Source organism: Rattus norvegicus, chromosome 3 (genome assembly GCF_036323735.1).
Source record: "Rattus norvegicus strain BN/NHsdMcwi chromosome 3, GRCr8, whole genome shotgun sequence".
Classification (NCBI taxonomy): Eukaryota; Metazoa; Chordata; class Mammalia; order Rodentia; family Muridae; genus Rattus; species Rattus norvegicus.
In genome coordinates, this window is record NC_086021.1 from 170,789,584 (window position 1) to 170,813,975 (window position 24,392).

A 24,392-nucleotide genomic window follows, 5' to 3' on the forward strand; every position below is an offset into this window, starting at 1 on the left:
ATGAAAAAGATGTGTATTTCAGATATTTTTCACTAGTGAGTGTGATGTTGATACAGGAAAAAAAATATAGACTAGATGATTAAATCAGGTTCCCCAAATCTTACTATTCACAAAGGGGAGGATTGGTAATTAGAAACCAGTACAGGGACTAGCAACATCAGTAAGCAGCCAGCCGGGAAAAGGGAAACAACTCCAGGGCTTTTAAAGGGAGCAAATGTCCTCAGGGTCAGAAGACCCTGGTGAGTCAAGAGGAGGACTGTCAGCACACTAACCACCAGACACCAGAGAGATACAAAGTAGATAAGCCAGGAGCCAGAAGGCAAGTTTATATTGCAAGAGTTAGAATAGTAGGAGACCTTTGGGGAGTTAGAGCTCTGGTGCAGACACAAACAGGGATAAAGGAGGGGCTGAAGCTAATTGAGGGGGCTTTCCCCACCTTTTGCTTTTCCAACTCTAACTCGGGTCTACTATTGAATAAACCCAAAAGTCACTGGCATGGTGGTCCAGGTAAGGAAGCATGCAGGGATTATCTGTGTGTCTGAGCAGAACATGGTGACATAGAGGGACAAGCATAGATCAGATGAGCAAAGGGCCAACATGGGCTTTCATGAGCACATGATCCCAGACTCTATTCTTTGCGGCTTTCATATATAAAAGTGTATATCTGGAGAATATCTCATCTCATATTTTGATTTCAGCAAAGTCAGGGCCGCAGTGGAGAAGTCGTGGTTGGCTTCTATGGCAGCGACATGTTAAGCTGGGGCTTCCCAGAAGATGGCAATGTAAGAGTTGACAGGCACAGCATTTAAGGACAATGTAAAACACTAATAAAATTATCTATAGACTGTAGGACAGAGCTTAAGCCACCACTACGTTTTCTGCCTGTTACCTGTAGTTCCCCCTTTTAATTCTTACTGAAAGACTACAGGGCAGGTCGTGCTACCATAGTCTTCTCCAAGATGGTGACACTCACAGGAAATTGGTAAGAGCTGCAGTCCGCAGCACCCACAAAACCTGCAAGGCTAATGCCAGATTCCTTCTCATTAAACTGCTGCCCTATTCTGCTGATTCTTGCCTAAATGGCGGGGGGGTGGGGGGTGGGGGTGGGGTTGTTCGGCACAAGACTGGTTTTTTTCCCTCAGACACCTAGAAGATAGAAGCAGACTCTATTAAGGAGATCAAGAATTCTACTTCAATCAGCTGGATAAAACCATCTTTATAGAGATACCTGCCATCGGTATTTATATCTGTCCCTGCTAGGTCTGCCACCTGCTCTACCAAGCCATTCCATTTCATACCTGCCTCGGCTGGAAGCTCCTCTCTTTGTGCCCTCCGGCCAGCATACCTTATTCTAATATCTAAGGGATTGATGAACATGTCATGTGAATCTTGTTATATGAGCTAAATTATACAGGCTTTGCTCAAGTGATATTTAAACTTGACCTTTTCAACTTAACTTCTTTTATTCTTTTCACTTTCCTTGTACATCAACCACCATTTCAAAGTCCCTAATACTCTGAGTTTAGTTTGATTATTAATCTCTGGGCTTTCTTGCCAAGACCTTTCTTGATATTTAGCAACCAAAGAACCTCATATTAATTCCACAGAGAGGCATGCTTTGTTCAAGTTTAGGCGAGCACTTTCTGTGGTGTTTCCACTTTCTTTGAGGTTGTCTAAATTTTTAAGTGCTGACTTCCCCCCCCCCCCCACATCACAGAACATAACCTCACTATGTGGATCAGGTTGATAATGGAGTACTTAAGAATTGTTCCATTATTCTTTCAAGTGACATCATCTAGGTTATTTTGCAAGTCATAAATAAATTGCCTCGATTCATCATAGAATAGTAATTGTATTTAGCCAAGACTTAACTTGGAGTCAATGTCAAGTAGCTGGAAGACAGCACAGAGACATGGGCTTTTCACAGATAGCTCTCCTGTTGCTGTGGAAAATAATTTAATAAGTCTTGAGTTAAGTGTAAAGAAGACACACATTTCTAATATCCCACACTCCCTCAACATTACCTAGCCAGTCCTAAGAGGTTAGAAGTGACTTCATCGTAGCCTACACAACTAAATCTGCTAAATATTGCTGACAGAGGTGCCCTCATTTTCCGTCTTCAATGGAGGTTAGCACCGAGTGAGATGAGAATCACTTTAATTGATTGTTTGAAAGCCCTTTGGCCACTTGAATAAATCATTCCCCTGGTGCTGATTCTGCTTCATCCCATGGATCTCCTGACTCTGTGTTTCTAGGTGGACTTGCTTTTGCATAATGAATATTCTGTATAGGTCAAATTCCAACTTGGTCGTAAGTGTTTATATGAGGAAAACGCAACGAGGTCCTTATAGAAATGCCCTTCTGGATGCAAGAAAATGCCTTTACCACAAAATACTTTTCATCTATTAAAATTTAGCACCTGGCTTACTCAAAAGTAGTTATATGCAATGAACTCTATACACAGGCATGATTGACATACGCCCAGTAGATAGAGCAAGGACCGGAGATTCCTTTTTATCTTCTGATGACTTCAACTGCTCTTTTGTTCACTGGAGAGGTCTAGCCTATGTGCACTGCCAGGGCCCAAGACCAAATTTAGAGAAAGGATTTGATATGCTTTCGGAATAAGACTGGAAGCTAAGCTAAAATGTTGGGGACAAAAGTTGTCTCCAAAAGCAGGAAGAGGATGCACTTTGTAAACTGAGCTCATAAGGGTCAAGCCACAGTCAAGGCTAGAAACCAGGATGTAATGAGGTGGGGCTAAATCCAAAGCAGGGATCAGGTACCAGCCTTTGGTTTAGATTTGGGCTCTGGTAGTCCATATTCATGGAGAGGGGTCAAACCATGTCTAGAGTTGGGCTTTGACTTTGATCAGAAACAAAATTTGGACCAAGGCCATGGAACCAGAGAAGTCAAGTGACCTCCAAATAGATTATACTCATTAGCACTAAGTCCACACTAAGCCACAGAGAAGGGATCCTGGACGTTCCCTGGATATGGTCTAACCTGGGAGATGCTGCAGTTATACCAACAATTGTAGTTACTGGGAGGTGCTGAGCATGGGAGTTAATGAAGAAACAATCCTGCCATCATGGAGCTTGCTTCTTCCTAGAAAAGAAACTTGCAAACTGCAAAGGTTTCGCATATAGGGTACTCACACAGAGGCATATCCAGGAAGAGCGCATGTACAGTTCTGATTGTGCAAAACTGGACTACGTACTTGATTTCCACATGAGGTCAGTGGTCTGACACACATGCCAGGCATCCCTGCCACCATCCCCCTCTTGCCTGTCTTCACACTGGTGTCCTCTGGTTCTACAAGGCCCTCTCTATTGATGAAGATGGAGAATCTGAGGTAGCGCCACACCTACAGAACTGCCTCCTGCTCGCAGAGATCTGTGCCTCAAGCCTGGAACTCAGGGGGCGTCAAAGCCACTTAGCGGTCACCAAAAGGAACACCCAGAGCCTGCCATGGGTGAGAATTTAGTGCGAGGAACAGATGTAGGAGAGAACACATACTCCTTAGTATGCCCCACTGCGGAGCAGTAGTCCCTTTGGACTTTTCCAGGCAGCTGGTATGAGCACATGGTCACGGTGAGCTGGGTATAAGTCTTGCCATGCAGGTGAGCACGGGCAACTGTGCGACAAGGGAAGCCCTCCCTTGTCAGGAGCATTATCTGACAGAATACAAAAGCCAGCCAGGGATGGTGCCCAGGGTTTCTAATCTCAGGACATGGGGAGAGAGTGACATAAACCTTGACTGCAAAGCAATGACTGAGGTAGGGAGGGCCAACAGAGAATTCTATGACTAATAGCACATGGAAGACAGAAGCTACACCAGAAAGGTAAAGGTCAGGGCCATGATGTGGAGACTAGTTTAGAACAAATATATAACATAGCAAATGAAGGCACACCAGACGAGAGATGGGGTCACAGAGACTGTCTGAGATATTGACGCTGTGGTCTCTCAGAGGTCTCTTCATTGGGAAGGTATAGCACTTGAGGTTCGTTCACAGACTACTGTCCCCAAGCTCAAGTTCATTGTGTTGGCAAGCGTTTGAACTCCCATGGCCTTGTTAACGACTGCCGTCTGAGTGGTTTAAACTGACAGATGTGGATTCTTATACTTTCAGAGGCTAAAAGTCCAAAATGAATATGCCACTAGGGCCACCTTTCCCTGAAACCAGGAAGAGCTCATCTCTCCTCAGCGCCTGCTAGTCTTCATTTCTATCATTCCATGCCTTGAAGATGTATGATTCCAGTCTCTGCCAGTGTTGTCACACTGCTCCTCTGCCTGTGTGTGTGTGTGTGTGTTCATATGTTGCTTGTCTCTTCTGTCATACTGGCTTAAGGCCCATTTTCTGACTTTGTTTTAACTAATCACATCTGTGGGGACTTTATGAATAAATTATGTTCACAGTTACTGGGGCTTGTCACTTCAACATATCTTTTGGGAGACAAAATTTGACATACAACTTAGTTGAGTCACGATGCTATAAGCAGCCCAGCAATGGGGTACAGACAGGATGGGGTTCTTAGAAATTCACTCAGTAAAGGGTAAACGATGCCTGAGGTCATGGCCCACTGACAGCATGCTGGAGGAGAAGAGAGTTTCTTGCTCAGACATAGTTTGAAATGAACATGGGCCTTTGGGAAGGTCAAGTCCTGGCTTTCTGCCTGAATAACATTGTAGGGAGCACTGGGGACTGAGGTTCCCCAAGGCTCTTATTCAAAAACAAGTTTAGTTTTTTTTTTTCTAAACAGCTCTAGACAAATTGATCCCTCAAGGGATGATTGTGGTACCTGACTCAGAGGGGACATGGGAAAGGAGACAGAGATTGGCCCTGCTGGGGCAGCTCAGTTCAAATCATGCCTCTGCACCACGTAGTTTGCAGTGGGTATCAGCGGGCCAGGAAAAGAGGGAAGGTACCCCGAAGGGAGGGAAAAATCTATAGCAGGGATTAGAGGAAGTGTGGGCAGGATCAGAGAGAAGCTAGAAAACATGCAGCATGGAATTCAGATTAGTTCAACTAACCCAAGCGAGGGTCATAAACCAGCAAGGGGGCAGGGCAGCAATTGTTGAGATTCCAGTCAAATCTACCATGAATTCGTTTGCTTTTTTTCTAGCCTTCGCATCACAGCTTAAAAAAATGAAAACACTGAATCAGTTTGTGTTGGACTTAAATAGATCTATCCCCTTCCCCAAAGAATGAGTGGTATACAGCTCTTTGACTAAAGGTGGTGGGCTGAGGAGAATAGAAGCAGGCCTAGAGTTGTGAGAGTGACTGATGCTGGTCATGCTGACACGCCATGCCTCGCTCATGATTTCATATCTGACTCTTCTGTGCCACCCCATGCACAGCCAGGGCAGACAGTAGGTTTGGTAGGCTCAGGCTCAGCACATTTGGGAGGCTTGGTAGGAGTGGCTATGTAGAGTTCCTAGTAGGCTGGTAAACCAGTGCCCAGTCACAACAGCCCTCACAAAATTGGAAAAAGACATGTTAGGTAAGATGTCTAAGATACCACTGTATAGAGGAAGAAGGCAGGACCGACACAGTGCATGGTGTGTGGTGCATGGCCTAACAGTATTAACCTCTTATCCTTTCATCTGATTATGTATGCATAAGGCTAAGGGAAAAACTACCTGTATCGTTGCTGGGAAGGGGGAAAGGTTGACAAAATCCAAGCAGAACCGAGACAAGAGAATGCTATGGGTGAGAACCAAGTTCAAGAGGATCCTTTACTCCTGGCTAAAGGCAGCTGGCCATTGCCTGTAGATTCAGCCTGACACAATAGGCTTTTTCAGAGCTCCTACATGTTAGGAAGCCAGAACACAGAAGGGGAGACATCCCAGCAAAGGAAGGCCAGAGGTCAGAAAGGCAAGTACTTATGTGATCAGTGTGGAGGAGATAAGGAATGCAAAGGAGGAAAGTTAGAGGGATGGAGAAGGCAGAAGCTGGCTGACTATCCTGCAGTGCAATGAAAGCTTTGGGCATGTGTTAACCAGGACCAAGCTCTTCTATGTGAAGGATCACTTCTTTGTGAAGGATCACTTCTATCTGAAGAATCACTTGGGCATCGACGGGGAGGACATACTGGATGAGGAGGAATGTGAAGACAGCCATACGAATTAGGAAGCTGTAGCGCTCATTTGGGTAAGACTTCAGAGGTCTCAGGCAATGAGCAGTGCAGAGGGAAAGGCACCAGATGGGATGGCAGATTAGATAGCAAAGATGGTGTCCTAGGGTCTTATTGCTATGAACAGACACCATGACCAATGTAAGTTTTATAAAGGATGACATTTAATTGGACCTGGCCTATAGGTTCAGAGGTTCAGTCCATTATCATCAAGGTGGGAACATGGCAGCATCCAGGCAGGCATGGTGCAGGAGGAGCTCAGAGTTTTATATCTTCATCCAAAGGAAGCCAGGAACAGTCTGAGCATCCTCAGGCAGCTAGGAGGAGGGTCTCTAAGCCCACCCCCATAGTGACACACTTCCTCCAACAAGGCCACACCTTCTAATAGTGCCACTCCCTGGGCCAAGCATATGCAAACCATCACAGATGGGGAAGGAGAGAGAAGGATAACACTGGGTCTCTGAATCTGAATTTGGTGGCAGTTTGAGGACAAGACTGTGGCTTAACTTCCTCTAAGCCTAAAGGCAATACATATCCCAGGAGTGAAAATCATGCCATGGAAACTCAGCCATAGAGGTTCCCCAACTAATGGCCACTTTGAAGGGAGAATAAGCATTCGAGTGTTATTAGGTGGAACTCGGAACTCTATATAAACTGTGAATTGACTCATATGGACAAAGTCTACTGATTCAGTTGAGAAGTTGGTAACAGATGATGACAGCCAGAATGATGGGTCAACAGCTTTGTGTCTTGCCAGACTTTGGATAGACCACAGATACAGACATGATCTGGTTCAAGTTGTGGAGTAACCCCTCTCTATAGAATCAGCCTGCAGTCTCATGTGTGGCCTGAGAGCAAAGCTAAAGAAGGTCCTGTGCCTCCTCCATCCCTAACCTGTTACTGGGGTCTCTGCCCTTAAACTGCAGGCATGGTCCTGGTCTATGCTGATGCCAACTAAGAACCCAACTGAATGGAGGGGTGTGAGACTGATGGGATCTTAGTATTATGTCCCCTTAGCACTTTGTCCTCACCTCTTGCTCTGGGCTGTCACCGAAGCTGAGCTTGCTGAACCACTGGGCCCAACATTTAAGATAGAGCTCTGCTTCATTGTGTGCCTGGGTTTATAGATTCTTCAGGGACTTCTAGCCCCTTGATGGTCATTAGCCACCTTCCTCTTTTTCACTTTCATTTCACAGAGATGATAGCTGTTGCCTGGCCACTGGATAACTTTCTGGGTCTCCGTTTCTTCATCTATAAAATGGGTTTAGGTTTTAGTAGCACCAATATGCGCCTAAGGTAATGGTCACCATCTCCCATGTTCTCTTTATAGCTAGTCAATGTTGATATATTTGTTCTGCTGATAAAGAAATGGAGCAACCACTCTGAAATCCTGTGGCTTTTCATGAGACAGTGCGATGCCACTCTGCTGTGGCATCTCCAAGTGCTTGGCACATCCTCGGTGCTCACTAAGATTGGCCAAGGGCAGGCAGTGTGGTAAACAGACATGGAGACTGCCTAGAGAGACCTGGGCTTGAATCCTGGTGCCATACTTTCCAAATACTATGATTTTTTTTTCAGCCACCTACACTTGAGATTTCTGATCTATAAAATCACTTGACTTATTAGAGATTGGGGGAATTTTACATGTGCTAAATAAGTAAAAGCCTGAGCATTCTCCCAGGACATGCAGGAAGCATGGGGTGTCCTTTATTCATTTTACTGTTCTCCTTCTCACACCGTCAGACTGCCTTGATACCTACCACCCGCCCCTAGAACTGCTACTTCTCTGTGGCTGGTCTTCAGGGCTGAGATTGCCCCAGAGCCTGCCCTTCCTCTCCCCGGGGACCCAACATCACTAAGAGTCGTTAGTGTTAAGCTTCCAACTTCCCCCAGTTCTGCTTCTGACCCCTACTCTCATACCATCTGTTTGCTGCCACCAGAGCCACAAGCCCCATGAGTGAGCTGTTATGCCTTCTGGCTTTCCAAGGCTGCAGGGCCTACTCAGTGACTCCGGGAGGTTGCTGCTCTGTCACATTTTCCTCTTTCCGCCCATATAGCCTTATTCCAAAGCCCACAGCTCTCTGTACCTGGGCTTGGGATGCTCATGAAAGACCTTTCTGAGGGCTGTTGCTGAGCATACCCAATGAGCATTATTAGAAACTGAATCTTGTCCCATAGCAAGGCCCCAATTAAGGAACAATAGAAATAGCTTTCTCAAGAGATACACAGAAAAGAACTGAATGCTACAGGAGGTCTAACCAGCACCCTCTCAGCCTTGAACTTTGGCTAGGATTTCACCCGTTTCTCTAGCCAGGCCAGAACTCAGGTGTTTGACTTTGTCAGTGAGGAATCTGGACTGCATATAGTTTGGGTGCTTTTATCAAGGTCCCCAGTTTTAATGAATACCTTCTGGGTTTCAGAAGAAGGCTTGGGCTAAAGTCCTTCTTGTGGAAAAATTAACAATGGGCACTGAGCATGGCCAGTCAGAGCAAAGTGATATCAAGGATCACCATTAATCCATCCACCCTGGCCTGTGGCTGGACATGGTCCATGTACAATTAGGTCTAGAGGCAGAGAGGCCTGGCTAAGATAGAGAAGGGCAGAGAGGTGAAGCATTCTTTCTGACTAGGGCTGGACTACATCGAGGTCATGCAGGTGAAATGTTAACTGAGCCGTTACTTGTCCTTTGTAGCCTCCCATCAGCCTTCTAGAGAGAAATGTCCAGTCTTGGTCAGGGAGGCATTTGCTTCAATAGTGGACATGGAGAAACATTTCATTGGGTGTGGCATAAGGGAGTGAGAAATTGCCGAGATTAGACTCTGTTCATTTGCTCCTATGCTCTGTAAGCAGGGGCCACTATGATAAAGGGACATTTCACCTCTATATTTGCACTGTCCAAATGGTAGTCACTAAGCCATGTGTGTGAATACCACACCATATTTGAAACTGAATGTTAAGATTACTTTATTTCAATTATTTTAAAAGTTAAAATAGAGGCAATTAAAAGAATTTTTACTTGTTGCATATAATCTCCCCCCACCTCTCTCTCTCTCTCTCTCTCTCTCTCTCTCTGTGTGTGTGTGTGTGTGTGTGTGTGTGTGTGTGTACCTGGTAGTGTCATTGTGTGTATATGTGTATGTGAAGCTATACAGTTATATGGGTTTGTTTAATGTTGAATAAGGAGGTTGATGCTGGTGTGATTCCTCAATTGTGGTTAAGTTCATTTGTTTGAGACGGGGTCTCTTGTTGAACCTGAAGTTCCTGGATTCGGCACGTCTCGCTGGCCCTGGAGATTCAGGCACGTGGCCATCTCTACCTTTTGCTGCTGGGATTACAGGAGTGTGTTCCTCCAACCAGCTTTTCATCTCTATCCTGGGGACACCAATGGCAGGCTCTTTATTGACTAAGCTATCTCCTCCGCCCATAATTTTTATCACTTTAATATTTCTTTCACTTTTAACTGTTTAAAAGCATTGCATCTGAACTGAGACACACTCTAAGTGTAAAAAATAGCAGATATCAGACAGTACAAAAATGAAAATGTGAACTATCTTCCATTTAATGGTTTTGTAAAATATTGATTACTTATTAAATGGTATTTGGGCATGCTTAATTAAATAAATTATATTATTCAAGTTAATTTCAAGTTTCTTTTATTTTCATAATGGGACTTCAAAATTAGAAATTATATCCACCGAAAATTTTATTTTTATTGAACAGTGCTGTCCTGAAGCTTTTAAAAAGCTAATTCTAGAGGGTTATTTTGTCCCTTAGGGGACATTTGAGACTGCCTGGATATATTTGGTTGTAACAATTGGGGTTGACACCCTAATGGTATTTACTGGGTAAAGAATGGGAATTCTCTAAACATCCCACAATGGACAACATGATTCAGCCTCAGACGTCAACTATGCCAAGGTCAGAAGCCTTGATATAGAGAAGGGTTTCCTCAAGAGGAAGGCTAATGGTTTGGGGACACCCGGAGAAGTAGTTGGGCAGTGACCCTCAAGCACAAATCTCAGTTCTTTTGATTAACCTGGCATTGGGTATGATTAATTCCACATCTCTACATGAAGAGCTGAAGTTTAACAAAGAATAACTTAACCAGACCACCAGACCAGAGAGTAGCAGAGTTGAGAGCTGAAATCAGGCTCCATCCATTGGCAAGGTTGGGCCATCCATGTTACCTCACATGGCTGTGCATCTCTCCATGCTGGAGCTGCTATGGAAACAGCCATCTGAACTTACAGTCTAGTATCCTCATCATTCAGACCCAGCCAGTTATTATTCACATTGGCTATTATTGTCACCAGGGAATGGACATTAACAAAGGCCATTGAACAGGACAGCCTGCTCTGAGGGGGGTGGGAGGGACTCTCACAGCATCTCGCCTATCAAGCAAAGCTGGGAAACGGGTAGAAATAAACGGAGCTCAGTAAAATAAACCTGTCAGAGGAGGAACATTCAGATGCCTCGGAAGGCGAGAGGTAAGAACAAATGTGCCTGATATGGGATCGACTCTGTTTAAAGAAAACATAGTCTCACTGCTTGACTTGAATAGAGCCCAGAGAACAATGGCAACATAGACAGAATTGTTCATGCACACACTGCAGGGAGGCACTGTTTCTCCATAAGTCCGGTTGGGGACAATGGTGAGAGTCAGTTTCCTTGCATCCCCTTCCTGCATGCTTCCCTGTGTCTGTTTGTGACTTCTGCCTCCCTTGAGGGACAGTGGGTCTAGTGAGCCTGTTCTAGAGAAGGGTGCTAACTGGCATTTTTGTCAAGACCTACTACGTGCTGCTGATGTTCAGGGCATTCCTAGAGGTTAATAAATTGAATCTTGAATAAGACAGCATGAAGTAACTGTGATACTTGGTTTCCCAGGTAAAATAAGCCTATGCAGTATGTAAGGTTTCTATAATCAAGGGGTGGCTTATATGAAATGCTCACCGGGTTGCCAGGGATGTGCTGAAATGTGGCGTTTTACAGCAATATAAAAACATGGCCAAAACAGACCCACAGTGGATGCTACTGAGGTTCTATCCAAATCTCCTTTATTTCATTGACGTATTTACTCCCAGCTACTGTAGATACTAGCTGTAAATGGTTCACAGATACCTTCTATTTTGGAGAAGGAATTCATTTCTTTAGAAGGCTGTGTAGCACCATGCTCAACCTGTGGAACAGTCCACATCCCTGAGACGTCCCAGGGCTCTGACTATCTCAGGCTACACGCCGTCCTTTGTCCTTTCCTATTTCCCCTTTTTGTCAAAGCACAGCTCTCAATGAACCATATGCTTACAAATCTCCATCACAGGGTCAGTATGATGCTTGAGTTTGGGAAGAGGGTAAAGCAGATAGGTCTCATGTTATCCCTGCCTGCTACACTTTATTTCCCATCACTATAGACGGAGCAGTCAGTGACCTCAACAGGCAAAAGCTTTGTTGAGAACGATGGTGGTTAAATACATGAACTGTCTCTTAAAGTTTTCCATTGGTCACAAGGAGATCCCGAGGAAAGAAAGGCGTGGCTTCAGGCTGCCTTTCCTCTCCATGTATTACTGAGTGGGCATTGGCATTGGATGGATGGACTCTGTATCTTTTGAATAACGGTGTCTATTATCTGAACTGAACTCTACCTGTGCTGCATTTGAAGAAAAAAGACTCTCATTGCCAGCGAGCAAATTCTTACACTAGGTTGGGCACTTCTATTCAAGCTTCTTTGACATTTATTATCTTGTTTAGTTTAGAATGCAATTTCGGAAGAATCTGAATATAGAGTTCATAATGCCAATAATATCCCCAAAGAAGCAAGTATTATTATTCCTTCTTAACAGAAAGGAAATATGGGCCTGGTCACATTTAAAGGATGTATCAGGGCCAATGGTAGAGCTGAGGTTGTGGTCCAACCTACTCATTCCTTAAAAAACAGATCTGTTAGGCCAGCTCTCCTCCACCCACAGACCACAACTCAGTTGACATTTGTTTGGTATATGTGTTTGTGTGTGTGTGTGTGTGTGTGTGTGTGTGTGTGTGTGTGTGTGCGCGCGCGCATGTATGTATGTGTTTTCATGTGTGTGGTGTGTATGTGTGTGTCTGTGTGGTGTGTGTCTGTATATGTGCATGTGTGTGCATGTATGTATGTATGTGTGTACACGTGTGTATGTGTGTGCATGTATCTGTGCGCAAGTATATGTGTATGTGTGTACATGTCTGTGTGTCTATATGGTATGTATGTATATGTGTGTATGTGTATATGACTGACTGTGTAATGTGTATGTATATGTGGGTGTATGCTTGTACATGTATAGTATGTGCATGTATATTTCTGTGTGTGTTTTGTATGTGTGTATGTGCCTATGTATAGTGTGTATATATGTGTGTCTGTGTGTATATATATGTGTATGTGCTATGTATATATGTGCGTATGTGTGTATGTGTACATGTCTTTGTGTATGTGTATCTCTGTATATGTGTGGTTTCTGTGTGTATATGTGGGTGTATATGTATATATAGTATATGTGTATATTTGTGTCTCTCTGTGTGTTTTGGGTGTGTATTTATATGTGTATGTGTCTGTGTGTGGTGCTTGCATATGTGTCTTCATGTCTGCATGTGTGGTATGTCTATGTGCATATATGTGTGTGTGGTGTGTTTACGTAATGTATATGTATATATATATATGTGTATGTATATGGTATGTGAGTGTGTGTTTTGAATCATATGCATCTCTCCTTAGCATTAGGGAAAATCGTACATTTATTTCTAGAGTCTTTTGATAAATGAGTTAAGACATCAGAATTTGTCTCTTTTGCTTGTTATTGTATTTCTCAATATTTAGAACAATGCCTGGTACATAGTAGGTCTTTATTAAACCTTGCTAAGATGGGGTAATGGATGAATAGAGGGATGCATGAATAGGTAGGTGGAGAAAATGGTGGTTAGACGGATGAATGGGTGAGCAGGCAGGTAGTTGGATGGGAAGATGTGATGAAGGAAATGTCAGTTCAGCTCTGGTACACCTGGCATAGAGAACCCAAGAGCATGGGCTGTTGCCAATTCCCTCCCTCTTGCCCAGGGCTGTGGTGATCACCTGTGGTGAGGAGGCAGAGTGGAGTCCCCGGGGTCACCTGGGCGCTGCCCATTGGTGCTGACCACAAGGAAGCCAATCCCCAGGCAGCATGCAGAAGAGAAGGAGAGAAAGAAACGCACATGAAAACGTGTGGTACAATGAGCAAGACCGCAATTCTTGTGGCTCGAAAGAGCTTGCACTGAACAAGAGAACACCACGATTTACCAAAACTGAGGCTGAAATAGATTTTTATAAATGAAAAAAAGCGTAAGCATCACCATTTATCAAGCACCCATGATACGCCAGGTACTCACCAAGTACCTTGCATATACTGTTCCTAAGAAACAGGACAACCAGAAAGGTCGGTGGTATTACAAATGGAGCTGTCACTTCCCCAGTCAAACTGCATCCCCACCCCCATCTTTCTTTTCTTGGTAAATGGTGCACAACCCACACAGCTTCTCTTTGTAGAAACCTGGGTGACTACCCTTCACCCCTATTAGTAAGGGTGCATACCTTCTGCCCTTCTTCTACCTAACTTCCCATTTATCACTGGTTACCAGCTCTTACTGACTCTACTCCAGACAAGCTCTTCATGATTTCCTCCTCTCTCCAGTCTCATTTGCACTTTCTCCAGCCACCCATTTACACAGCCTCCTGTGGGCTCACTGCCTCTGTTCTTCCCTCCCACCGAGTTTCTGCCCTTTGAGCAAAACACACCATCACCCTCACTGTCTCCAAAAGTAAACCTCAAAGCCCTTGATGGTCACCTGCGACAAGTTCACCGCTTTCCTTGCCAGATTCATTCCTCCCCACCTTCTTCTCTGCTCTTATAAGTTGTTCAAAGTCACAAAAACAGTAACTAGCAGAGGCTGTATTCAAAGCCTAGCTTGTCTATCTTTAATGTTCCTGCCCCTCCAAGTGTCTAAAGAAAGTGACACAAAATCCCAGCAAGTGCTACACCCTTAGTCACAGATGACATTGTTCCCCAGTCATTTATCAGCAAAACTGCATAAAGTCCTTATGCAGAATATTGAGAGTGATGGGATGTCTCTGACCAAATGATAAACAAGAAATAAATCATTTCAAACATGATACAAGGAGCAAGCTTGGTCAATAATTGACAGTATAAAAGTTAACTACCCATGCACAGTGACCATAACCCTCCTTCCTGAAAGACAGGATGTTTTGTCCTTTTCAAAGCACTTGCTAAGTCAGTGGTCAGCTTGTGAGCCAAGTCTGGCATCTGTGCTCTTTCTTGTGTGGGTATAAAGTAAGAATGATTCTTAGATTTTTTTTTCCTGGTGGTTGAGAAAATATGACTAATATTTGGTGCTAGGGTGTTCTAGTTAGCTTTGACTGTCAACTTTGGCATGGCAGCAGCTGAGAAGGGAGTCTCAAATGAGGGGTTGTTCAGATTAGAACAGCCTACAGGCATGTCTGTGGAGGATGGGGTGACTTGATCCCTATAGATGTAGGAGGCCCAGCCCACTGTAGGTGGCGCCATCTGTGGGCTGGTGTTCCTGGGCTACACCGGCATGGCTGCTAAGCATAGAGCCTGCTTGGGAGCAGGACTTCTTCCATGATTCCCGCTTCAAGTTCCTGGTTTGACTTTCCCCCATGCTGAACTGTAACCTATAAGCTGAGCCAAACCCCTGCCCAACTTGCTTTTGGTCAGTGTTTCTATCACAGCAAAGAGATGAAACTGGAACATATATGAAAATTATATCATTATATGCACTCAAATCCTTCATTCCCCAGAGTTTTATTTTAATATAAATGTACTTGTAAGTATCTCTGGGATCGCTTTGTTTTGTGTGTTTTGGTGACAAAGCTGGTAAGCATGAGAAATACCTTGAGGCCTGCAGAATTGAAAATGCTCACTACTTTACCTTTTATAGGAAAGTTTGCTAACCTCTGTTCTAAGTGACTGCTTTCTATACATCTATTTTCTTCCCAGCCCTATGAGCCAGGTAAGACAAGTTGCCAATGACCTCACATTCAGTAAAAGAAATGAAAGGTTGAGCGTAGACGTGACTCATACTCCTACATGGCCTCCTACAGCAGCACCCTAACTGTTCTTTCAGAAGCCTGGCTCCTGCCTCAGTCCATCTTCTCCATCCTCTGTCTAGGCTGCAGCTAAGGTACTCTCCTCTAAAAGGGGTCTGCTTAAGCACTCCTAGTCAGGACTCTCATGGTCTGAGGAGAAGGGGAGGGAAGGAGGGAGAGAGGGAAGGAAGGAAAGAGAGAAAGACCGAGACAGAGAGAGAGAGAGAGAGAGAGAGAGAGAGAGAGAGAGAGAGAGAGAGAGAATATGTCACCATGAGGCTATATTTAGGGCTAAGTGACTTTGCATTGTACTCCTGTTTCTTTTTTGAAAAATATTTCTTTTTACTATTTTAAATTGCTTGTTTATATGGGAGAGGGGTTCTCTGCATACATAAGTGCAGATGCCCTTAGAGGCCAGAGGCCTCACGTCCCCTTGGCTCTGACACTGAAGGTGGTTGTGGGCCACCTGATATGGTTTCTGGGACTCAGTAAAAGAGCAAGTCGACTTGTTTAATGCTGAGGCATCTGTCTAAACTTAACACTTTTTTCTCCACCTCAGCCCTGCTCCTAACTGACCCTATGCATGCTATGCTGGCCACCCTTCCTTTGATGATCCGAATATCTACTTCTTTGACTTAAAAATCTTGCCAACCCTAATATCATCCTCTGTGATGCTTTTCTCTCCTATTTCAAAGCTTGGTTTTGTGCCCATACACTCTGAGAAGCTTGTTCTATGGTTTTCTTGTTTGTTTGTTTGTTTGTTTGTTTTGAATTTCCCTTTTTGCTCCAATGGCATGGTGGGATTGCCTTCATCTTAGCTGTCCTTCAGTATACCAGTGTGCGTTTGTTAGCTTCCAGTGCCCACTATTTGCTAAGTATTTATTTCACACTGGGTACTACACAGAGCACTTGGCATGCACTACTTGGTTATGCTCTTAGATTAGGTCAGAGAAATAAGGAGCATTTGTGTTATCACTCTGTGGATGCTGGCATTGACATTCAGGTCAGTTAAGTCACTTTGCCTGTCTAGAATCTAATGCTATACAAGCCCAAAGAAAAGCCTAGTAACCTCTAGAGAATATGGGGCCAAATAACAATATGAAATTTCACTTAATAAACAAAAATATACAAGCTAACTGTGTACATAAAACCCTGGCTCAGTATTTTCCATTTACCAGTGTGTCACTTGGGAAAGCACATGTACCTCTAAGTCAGCCGCTTTACTCAAAAAGTGGAGGTAACGATGGGGATCTCATAGGACATTTTTTAAGGAAAACAGCACACATCTTAGTTTAGCTGGCAGGGCCCAGAGGAGGCCCCTCACTTTGCCCTCCAGGGATACAGCTCTGCTGGAAAGATCTGCTAGCAAGGAGAAGAACACAGGGACAAAAAGGTACTTCTCCTGTGAGTGGAGAAGGAGAAGAGAGGTGTGGCTAATGGATCTCAGCGGAGCAGGGAATGGAAATAGGAGTTGTACTTTCAATCAGAAATAATACTGCTCACTAGTCCTGCTCACTTCTGAGATGTATAGAAGAGACCAAGTCACCTTGAAGTTAGGCTGCGTCAGGTAGTAGTTCTTATCAAGGGCATGGGGTGGAAACATTAGTCATGTCTAAGTAAGAGATAGTAAAGATCACCTATGAGTTTTCTCTTCCCTTGCAGTGATCAACTATGTTCTAGACGACATAGCAAAACAAACAAACACACACACACACACACACCCCAAGCATTTACGGTATTTAGTAACTGAGCTTTGGTTATAATTTGTTACTGCAGCAAAGTTTATCTTTTCCTGACTAACCTATTTGGAGAAGAGGAAATGTCTTCTTCCTTTCTCCTGCATTGCCTGATTTCCTCCATGCAGTGTTTTATCGTGGGAGGGTTTGAGACTCAGCTCTCTTTGCACAGGATCTACGTGGTAGATTTCCGTTCATAAGCAACCATGGGTGACAATGTGTGAGCAAGCAAAGAAATAGGAGGTCAGAATGTGGCGCGCCTCTGACTTTTTCTTCTCTTGCAAAGCAATGAATGTCAAGGATAGAGAGATACTGCAGGGCTACCGATGACCCTGGGGCAGACATGTTTGAAGACAAGCTAATTTCTTAGCTTCAGTACTGAGTAAGGGAGCAGAGAGCACCCGGAGCCATTGCATTTTCTGCTCCAGATTACATGTCTTCACTTTAAATACCCCTGAAGTGATACAAAGCCTGTCACAACCCAGGAACAAACAAACAAACAAACAAACAAACAAACAAAACAATGTATCAATCATTAATAGAAAACAGGTATGGGGAAAGATTAGCAAATAAAAGATAAGCAATCCTACCAGTGGTCCATGTATTATCTTATCCAGTGCATGATAGGAACAGAACACAATAGTGATATGAAGTCAGCCCTGAGTAGAGCTCCTAGAGACGTGTGCTTGTTCTACTTCTGAGCCTACACAAGTTCATCTCTTGAGCAGAGGCAATGACAGTGGCCAACACTTATTCATCATCTGATGAGTGCCTTTCTTTAGTTCTAGCCTCATACTGTAACCTCCCATCATCACACATCTCCACAGACAGTCCTACGACCGGCTGTTGTGGAGTTAATTCCTACAATTGAATTTTGTCCTCCTGGAGGGAGACTAGTTATCACTCAATAAGAAAACGAAAATTATAAACCTTAGGAAGCTCCTGAAACGAGATCCATAGGGCCCCTCTCCAAGGCTACAAGAGCTGTAATGCTTGCTAGGGGAAGGAGATTCTGACCAGCGTCATATAAACAGCTCCAAGGATAGAGTTTTCATGAGTTATCATCCAGGTAAGCTCTCATGAGGTAAGCTTCTTAGTGATGCAGCTGCTTTTGAGTTACCCACCCAAAACCCCAATAACCTCACAGGCTCCCTAAGCTCAATTTGTGTTGAATGGTTTAGTCGATCTGTCACTGGTTCTCTGAGGTAAACAGATGTTGGCTTAGCTTTTGGAGACCTTAGTTTACTTGAAAGTCCACTGACAGGGCTTAAATTCTCTTTATTTCTAACCTGTATCTCTAGCCTATTCAAAAATTTCCCCCAACCTTGCTTCCTAAGTCTAAATTGCCTCTGTCTCCTTTTAAGAGAGACACAAGTCCTTTGGAAGCACAATTTTGAGCTAAAGCCAACCATGGTATCTCATGTCTGCACCAGATAATTCTTCCTTCTCGTTGAGAGGAATTGGTCAAAACTCCATAGGTGCATGCTCAGAAGAGGAGAGTCAGTGCTAGCTTTTGCTTTCCTGGGCTCTGTTGTGCCAGTTGCCTTCTTGAGTGGGATGTAAAGAACATGTGCATGGAAGAATGCGATTTGAGCTAGTCTGGGGAGGAAGAGGGAGGAGGAGGAGCAGAGAAATATGACAGCGGTTGTATCAAGACAAATATTAAAGAAAGCATTGGGGTTTTTCAAGACCTTTAGGTTAGTTTATGGTGTTCTTTGTGATGTAATCTTTCAACTTCTCATCCAGCCCTCAGGAAAAGCTGTATTATTCCTTTGGCATTTTAGGATCTAACTGGAAACAGGGCAGAGTAAAGAGTGGTAAAGGTCAAGGAGACTTTGTTTTATTATACAAGCCTGAACCCAGAAATATTCACCCTTAGTCTCAGCTCTGGAAGAACAGCAGTGCTGTGCCTCAACCCTCCAAATTCACACCTTTAGCTCCTTCCTATACAGTGTGAAAGAGCTTAAAGACCAAACAACAGTCGAGATTTTCATACTGTGCTCTATAATTTCAGATTTCCCTCTTAAAACTCATACTTCACTTTTGTCCCTGTTCAGCTATGATAGCTAGGTTTAGGAGTGCTGTGTTCTTAGGTCTCTTCTCATACTACTGGGTAAGTTTGAAGAGAAGAACGGTCCCATGTCAAATGCTCATAAATAGATGATGAAAATTCTAGACATGGATATATATATATATACATATAATTTTTATTTAAGATTTTTATCTAAATACATGATCTTTAGATATCAAGTGCTAAAGGCCAAGGGCAGCATCATGCCAGCAGTCTTTTAGCTTCTCCACTTTGCTTTAAATCTGAGTCCATCTAACACAGGATAGATAAATAGAACTGCATGAGAAACTACTAGAATCTGGTCTGTGGCTTTCTACAGAGACCCAAGATCTATATAGAATTGCAGCCCTGGTAAAGACTTGTATTGTCAAAGAAGGATGGAGGCTCCTTGTTTATAATCTATCATGTGCTTGGGTGAATGATAGAAAGAATTAGTGACACCTGCTTTAAAAATGATGCAGTGACCTCTGAGATGATAAGTTACTTGTCCCATGCCAAGTAACTAAACTTGGAGACAGGATACCAGATACATCTGATCCTCATGATTTCAAACAAACTTTTGAAACCAGGTGTCTCCGATGCTCATGATTTCAAGAAAACTCTTCCAGGATGCTTCATGTAAGAGAACTTTTCAGGTAGAGTTGGACCAGCATGTCTGGCAATTTCCTACCCAGACAATGCTAATTTTACATCTCTCTTGGCTTCTTGTACCACATGTGGCTTGTTCTTCTGTGGATAAAGAAGCTATGCACATAACACTCTCCTCCCTCCATAGGTCCCCAATCTTAGCATCTGCAAAATGGAGGTGTCTCTCTAAAGAAGGGCCATTTATTGTTTCTGTCAGTCCCTGTAGCAGTGAGGGTCCACTATGGAGAGAGGAGAAAGAAATGCTGGATGAAATAGCTTGCTCCAGGAAGAGACTTGCAAAAAGATAGCAGGTTTGCAAAAGGCCATTGCTCTTGTCTCTCTCTTGCCTGTTGTGGTTGGAGAATAGTTTTAGACCATCCTTAATGGGCAAGACGGAGCTGTGGGTGACACTGGCCCCATATCTCATGCTTCATTATTCCGAGGCTTCACTTTCAGCACCTACTCCAAGGGGGGCACTTTAATGGGATCGTTAGAGTATTTACCAGATTAAAACTGTGGCTGTCTTCTGCAAAGCAACTCTGCAAATGGCTTTATGGTTTTCCGGATTTATTTTGTCTCAGTGACTCGGCTCAGTTTGCAAATCAAATCAAAGCTGATTTTTCTAACTGCCATTCCTGCACGCCCAGCAGGAGTGTGCAGAGCCAGCTGCAGTCTCCTAAAGGCTGGTGCCAATGGTGGGAGTGTTACTGCCTGCTGGCAGCTAGAGTGGGTACAACCAACTGCTGAAGACTGGAAGATGGGCAAGCGTGGATCTGCTTGACCTCTCAAGGATCGAGAGAATAGGTCAGAGGATGTCAGTTTTACTTCTAAAAGGAGAAAAGCTGGATAGGACTACGTGGTTTTGAGGATTTATTAGCAGGCATTATAAGAAGTCAAACGCACAGTGCTCTTTCCAACTGAAGTGTCCCAAAGTGAGAGGAACTCCTGGCCACCAGTGTGTCCAAAAGTAGAAGGAACTTCCTGAAGGAGTAGTGAATTCTTGTACACACAAAACACAAGTAGAGACCAACCTCCTTTTTTGCTAGTGGGGATTGTAAATCCCAGATTTGTTCTCCTATTTTATCTTACTATATCCTCTGAGAGCACAGTTCCAGTAGAGAGTTTTGACCTAAAAAAAGTGGGTTTGGAAGAAGAACAACTTAGGAGTTGACTATCGACTCATCTAGTCAATGATCCATTCACTTATGGAATTACCTATCTATCCATCTGTCCACCAACCCAACAAAGCACCATCCATTTGTCTGTCCATCCATCCATCCATCCATCCATCCATCCATCCATCCATCCTTCCTTCCTTCTATCCATCCATCCTTCCATCCATCCATCTGTATATTGGCCCAACAAATTTTACTGAGCATCAGTGTGTGCTAAGATATTGAGACACAGTGATCATCAAAATAGACATGTCACTTGGCATCCAGCAAGATGGTAAATATTAATCATCTGGACAAGGATAAACATGTTTATCAGCTGAGATGAGTACTACAACCAAATTGGAAATTGTGTATATGTATGTTACTTTGTAGTCAGGATGGTCTTCTTTAGCAAGTAACATTCTAACTGCAACTTAAAAAAGTCTGTATGTTAAGCCGATACTTATGATGGCCAGAGACATTTGGGGGTTCATGATGAGAAAAGGGCCCTGAGGTTGGAAGTAAATTTAGTTCATGAGTTTAAAATGAGGTACTCAAGAGCTGTCTCTTGCTTTGCAAGCATGAAGCCCTGAGTTGAGAACCCTATAATCTATGATAAAAAAACTATTTCCAGTCGCATGTAGCCAGTCTTGGTGACGAAAGAGATGGAGACAGATGGATCCCTAGATGCTTGTGAGACAGCTACACTGGCCTACATGGAAAAGTTTCAGGCCAATGAGAGCTCTTGTCGCAAATGAAAGGTGAAAGGTATTTGAGAATTGGCCCTTTAAATTGTTCTTTGACTCTCACACATGTACCATACAAATATACATTCCCTGTATATAAGAAATACTCAAGTTAATAAAAAAAAGAAATACAAATATACATTCCCCTCAGATGTGTGACTACATGGTACATGCACCCTCACACACTCATGAATAAATGAATAGTGGTTTTTTTAAATAAAAAAGCTAGGAAGACTCAGTATGTAACAGGACTTGCTTTGTCCCTTGACTATTTGCTTTTAAGACCAACAACTTGGATTTGATCCCCATGGTAGATGAAGAGAATAAACTCCTGCAAATAGTCCTTTGATCTCGACATATGTTCTGTGACATGTTAGGTCTACCTTACATACTGTAAAACAAACAAACAAACAAACGGGTGTGATTCTAAAAATTAATAGAACAAAGACTGTGTTTTGGAGTGCAGTGGGTAAGAGGGGAGAAGCCTGAAGGAGGCTCAAGAAGAATCAGGGCTCATACAATGCAGAAAAGAAAGGATGGTAATGAAGAGAAAGCAGTGAGGTTTAGAAGGGTATGAAGAGGGCCCAGGAAAGTCACTGAATCATGACCTTTGGATGAATATAATATCAGATTCTGAAAGAGGAACTGTCTGTTACACTTCTGCAACTAAGCACGATGCTTGGGTACTATTTTCTGTTTTGCCTTAACCCAAAGAGCATGCATTCTGCAACTTGGACTTTCCTTCAGCAGCTACGGTTGGGACTGTCGTTTATAGTGGCAGCTGATACTTCTATGGTAATGGTTGTTTTATCTCTTATTTGAATTTCAGCCCCTCTGAGTTCTAAGTATGTTTTCAAGGTTCCCATATACTCCCTAGGAAAGCCAACCACAACTTAAAGTTAAGTTAGCCTGGTGACTATTTCACACCCGAGAAATGCATTCTGAGTAGTCACTTATCGTTTCCTCTCTTGTCTCCCTCCCATCGCAAATCCTCTCTTGGAACAGTTTCTTTCCAAGATTCATGAAATTTCAGTTGATCTTGTGACCCATTTAGTTTTGCCAGGGTCACGTGTATGCTCATTGGATTGGAATTGTCCACCAGAGCCCAGTGGGTCACCAAGGGCTACACGATTGAAGGCAATGGCTTCCCCCTCTCTTAACTTATCAGTGGAAACAAATAGTTCTGCAGTGAAAATTAGCTGCACCAACATCCTCCTCCATCCATGTCTGGTTGGTGATTGGCCTGTTCTTGTGTAGACCCAGTGAAGGCACACAATTAAATTGATCATCTCTGCTCCTGGTTTTCTATGGTTTTCCTTTTAAAGTCTTTTTTTCAAAACTAAAACAATGCTTATATATACATTATTGCTGTTTTCCTCTTCACAGCCCTGAGCAGGTCTATTACCAGGACTGGACTGTAGTCTGCAAAGGAATTTGAAATGCTTTGGAATCTCCTGCACTTGGGACAATTCTAGAAGTATTTTGTTACCCCATCAACCTGAGGGTGTAGTGTAACGTGTAGAGATAGGAGGTAAGACGGTCTTGGCTTGGCACCCAGTTTCTCATTTCGGGTTTGTGCAGCATCAGGATGTGACCAAGAGTTTACAACCAGAACATTCCCTGGCATCTAGTCTAAGTTCACCGGTGTCACTTCTGTAACTTCCTGAGAGACTGGTAGAGGGAGGAGTCAGAGTCTAATGAAGACTAGAAGGTCTTCTTACTATGAACCAAAACAACTGTGGATCTAGCCTTACTTTGACACTTCCTGAAAGAAAACTTTTTGCTCAGCCTATCCTATTTTTTTTTACCAGTTACAGATTTCTATGGAGAGTCCTCCCTGAACAGATCGCTAGAATGTCTCTAAATCCTTGCCTCAGGCTTTCCTTCCAGAGATCACAAGGAGACACACATTAGAGCCAGTGAGTACATAACATAGAAGGTAATGGTTTTAAGGTCAATTTAGGATGACTCTAAGTGAGTACTTACGGCTGAAATACATGATAATTGTCTGGCTATATGGGCTTCACACAGATGACCAGGGACAACAGCTAGAGAACCCAAGGTCAGGAACGAGACAGCACCAAATTACATTATCACCAGAATGCTTGTATCTGGCATGGGATCTCTCTCCAGACATGGTATGTCTGTCAGCAGGCCCCCAAGGAAAATACCAGGATGGCAGAAGGGTGGAGATACTGAGAAAGTGATGAGATATTTTTGGGACTTTATAATGTTGATGGCTGTATGATGACTGAGATCAAATTTTCCCCTGCTAAAAAAAATATTAACAGCAAAGTCCTACCCAGAGGAAATTTAGTCTAGGTAGTAAAAAAGGAATAACTCACGTATCTAGCCTTCATTTCAAAGCCTTATGGGAAATACATGGATTCAGGCAGCATTTGCTTTTGGTTGACTGGGATATTTCAAGTGCAGTGACTGATATATGGAGTGGACACTAACCAATCAACCTTAGTGTTGTATTTCTCAAGACTCCTTCTCTGAGGCTGTGTTAATAAGGGATGGCTCCCTGAACAATGATAAGTTGTTTTTCAGTGCTGGGTAGTTCTTTCAGGTGTCTATTGGAGTCTCTATTTGGGGGGAGGAAGTGTTGAATCCTGATGTAGTAGAAGAGCAGGATGTGGATGCTGAAATGCTTTTAAGAACATTGTCTGGACCTAGTCAGCTAGGAATTCACACATCCATCCTTGTACCTTTACCATTGCATACACTCACACTTAACCTGTGCAAATACTCTACTAAAAGAAGCCTCTAACCTAAGGTCACACAGGAAAAGACATA

At 43.4% G+C, this 24,392-nt stretch overlaps 1 protein-coding gene across 18 annotated transcripts in view; it reads right to left on the bottom strand.

Moving 5' to 3' along the window:
- Positions 1 to 24,392, bottom strand: part of Ptprt (protein tyrosine phosphatase, receptor type, T) — a 1,098,700-nt gene that overhangs the window by 180,591 nt on the left and 893,717 nt on the right. For 10 of the 18 annotated variants that reach the window (XM_063284209.1, XM_039105537.2, XM_063284204.1 and 7 more), the window contains exon 14: positions 13,232 to 13,288. In XM_063284209.1, the coding sequence (XP_063140279.1) occupies positions 13,232 to 13,288 (57 nt within the window). 18 annotated transcript variants of the gene reach the window in all.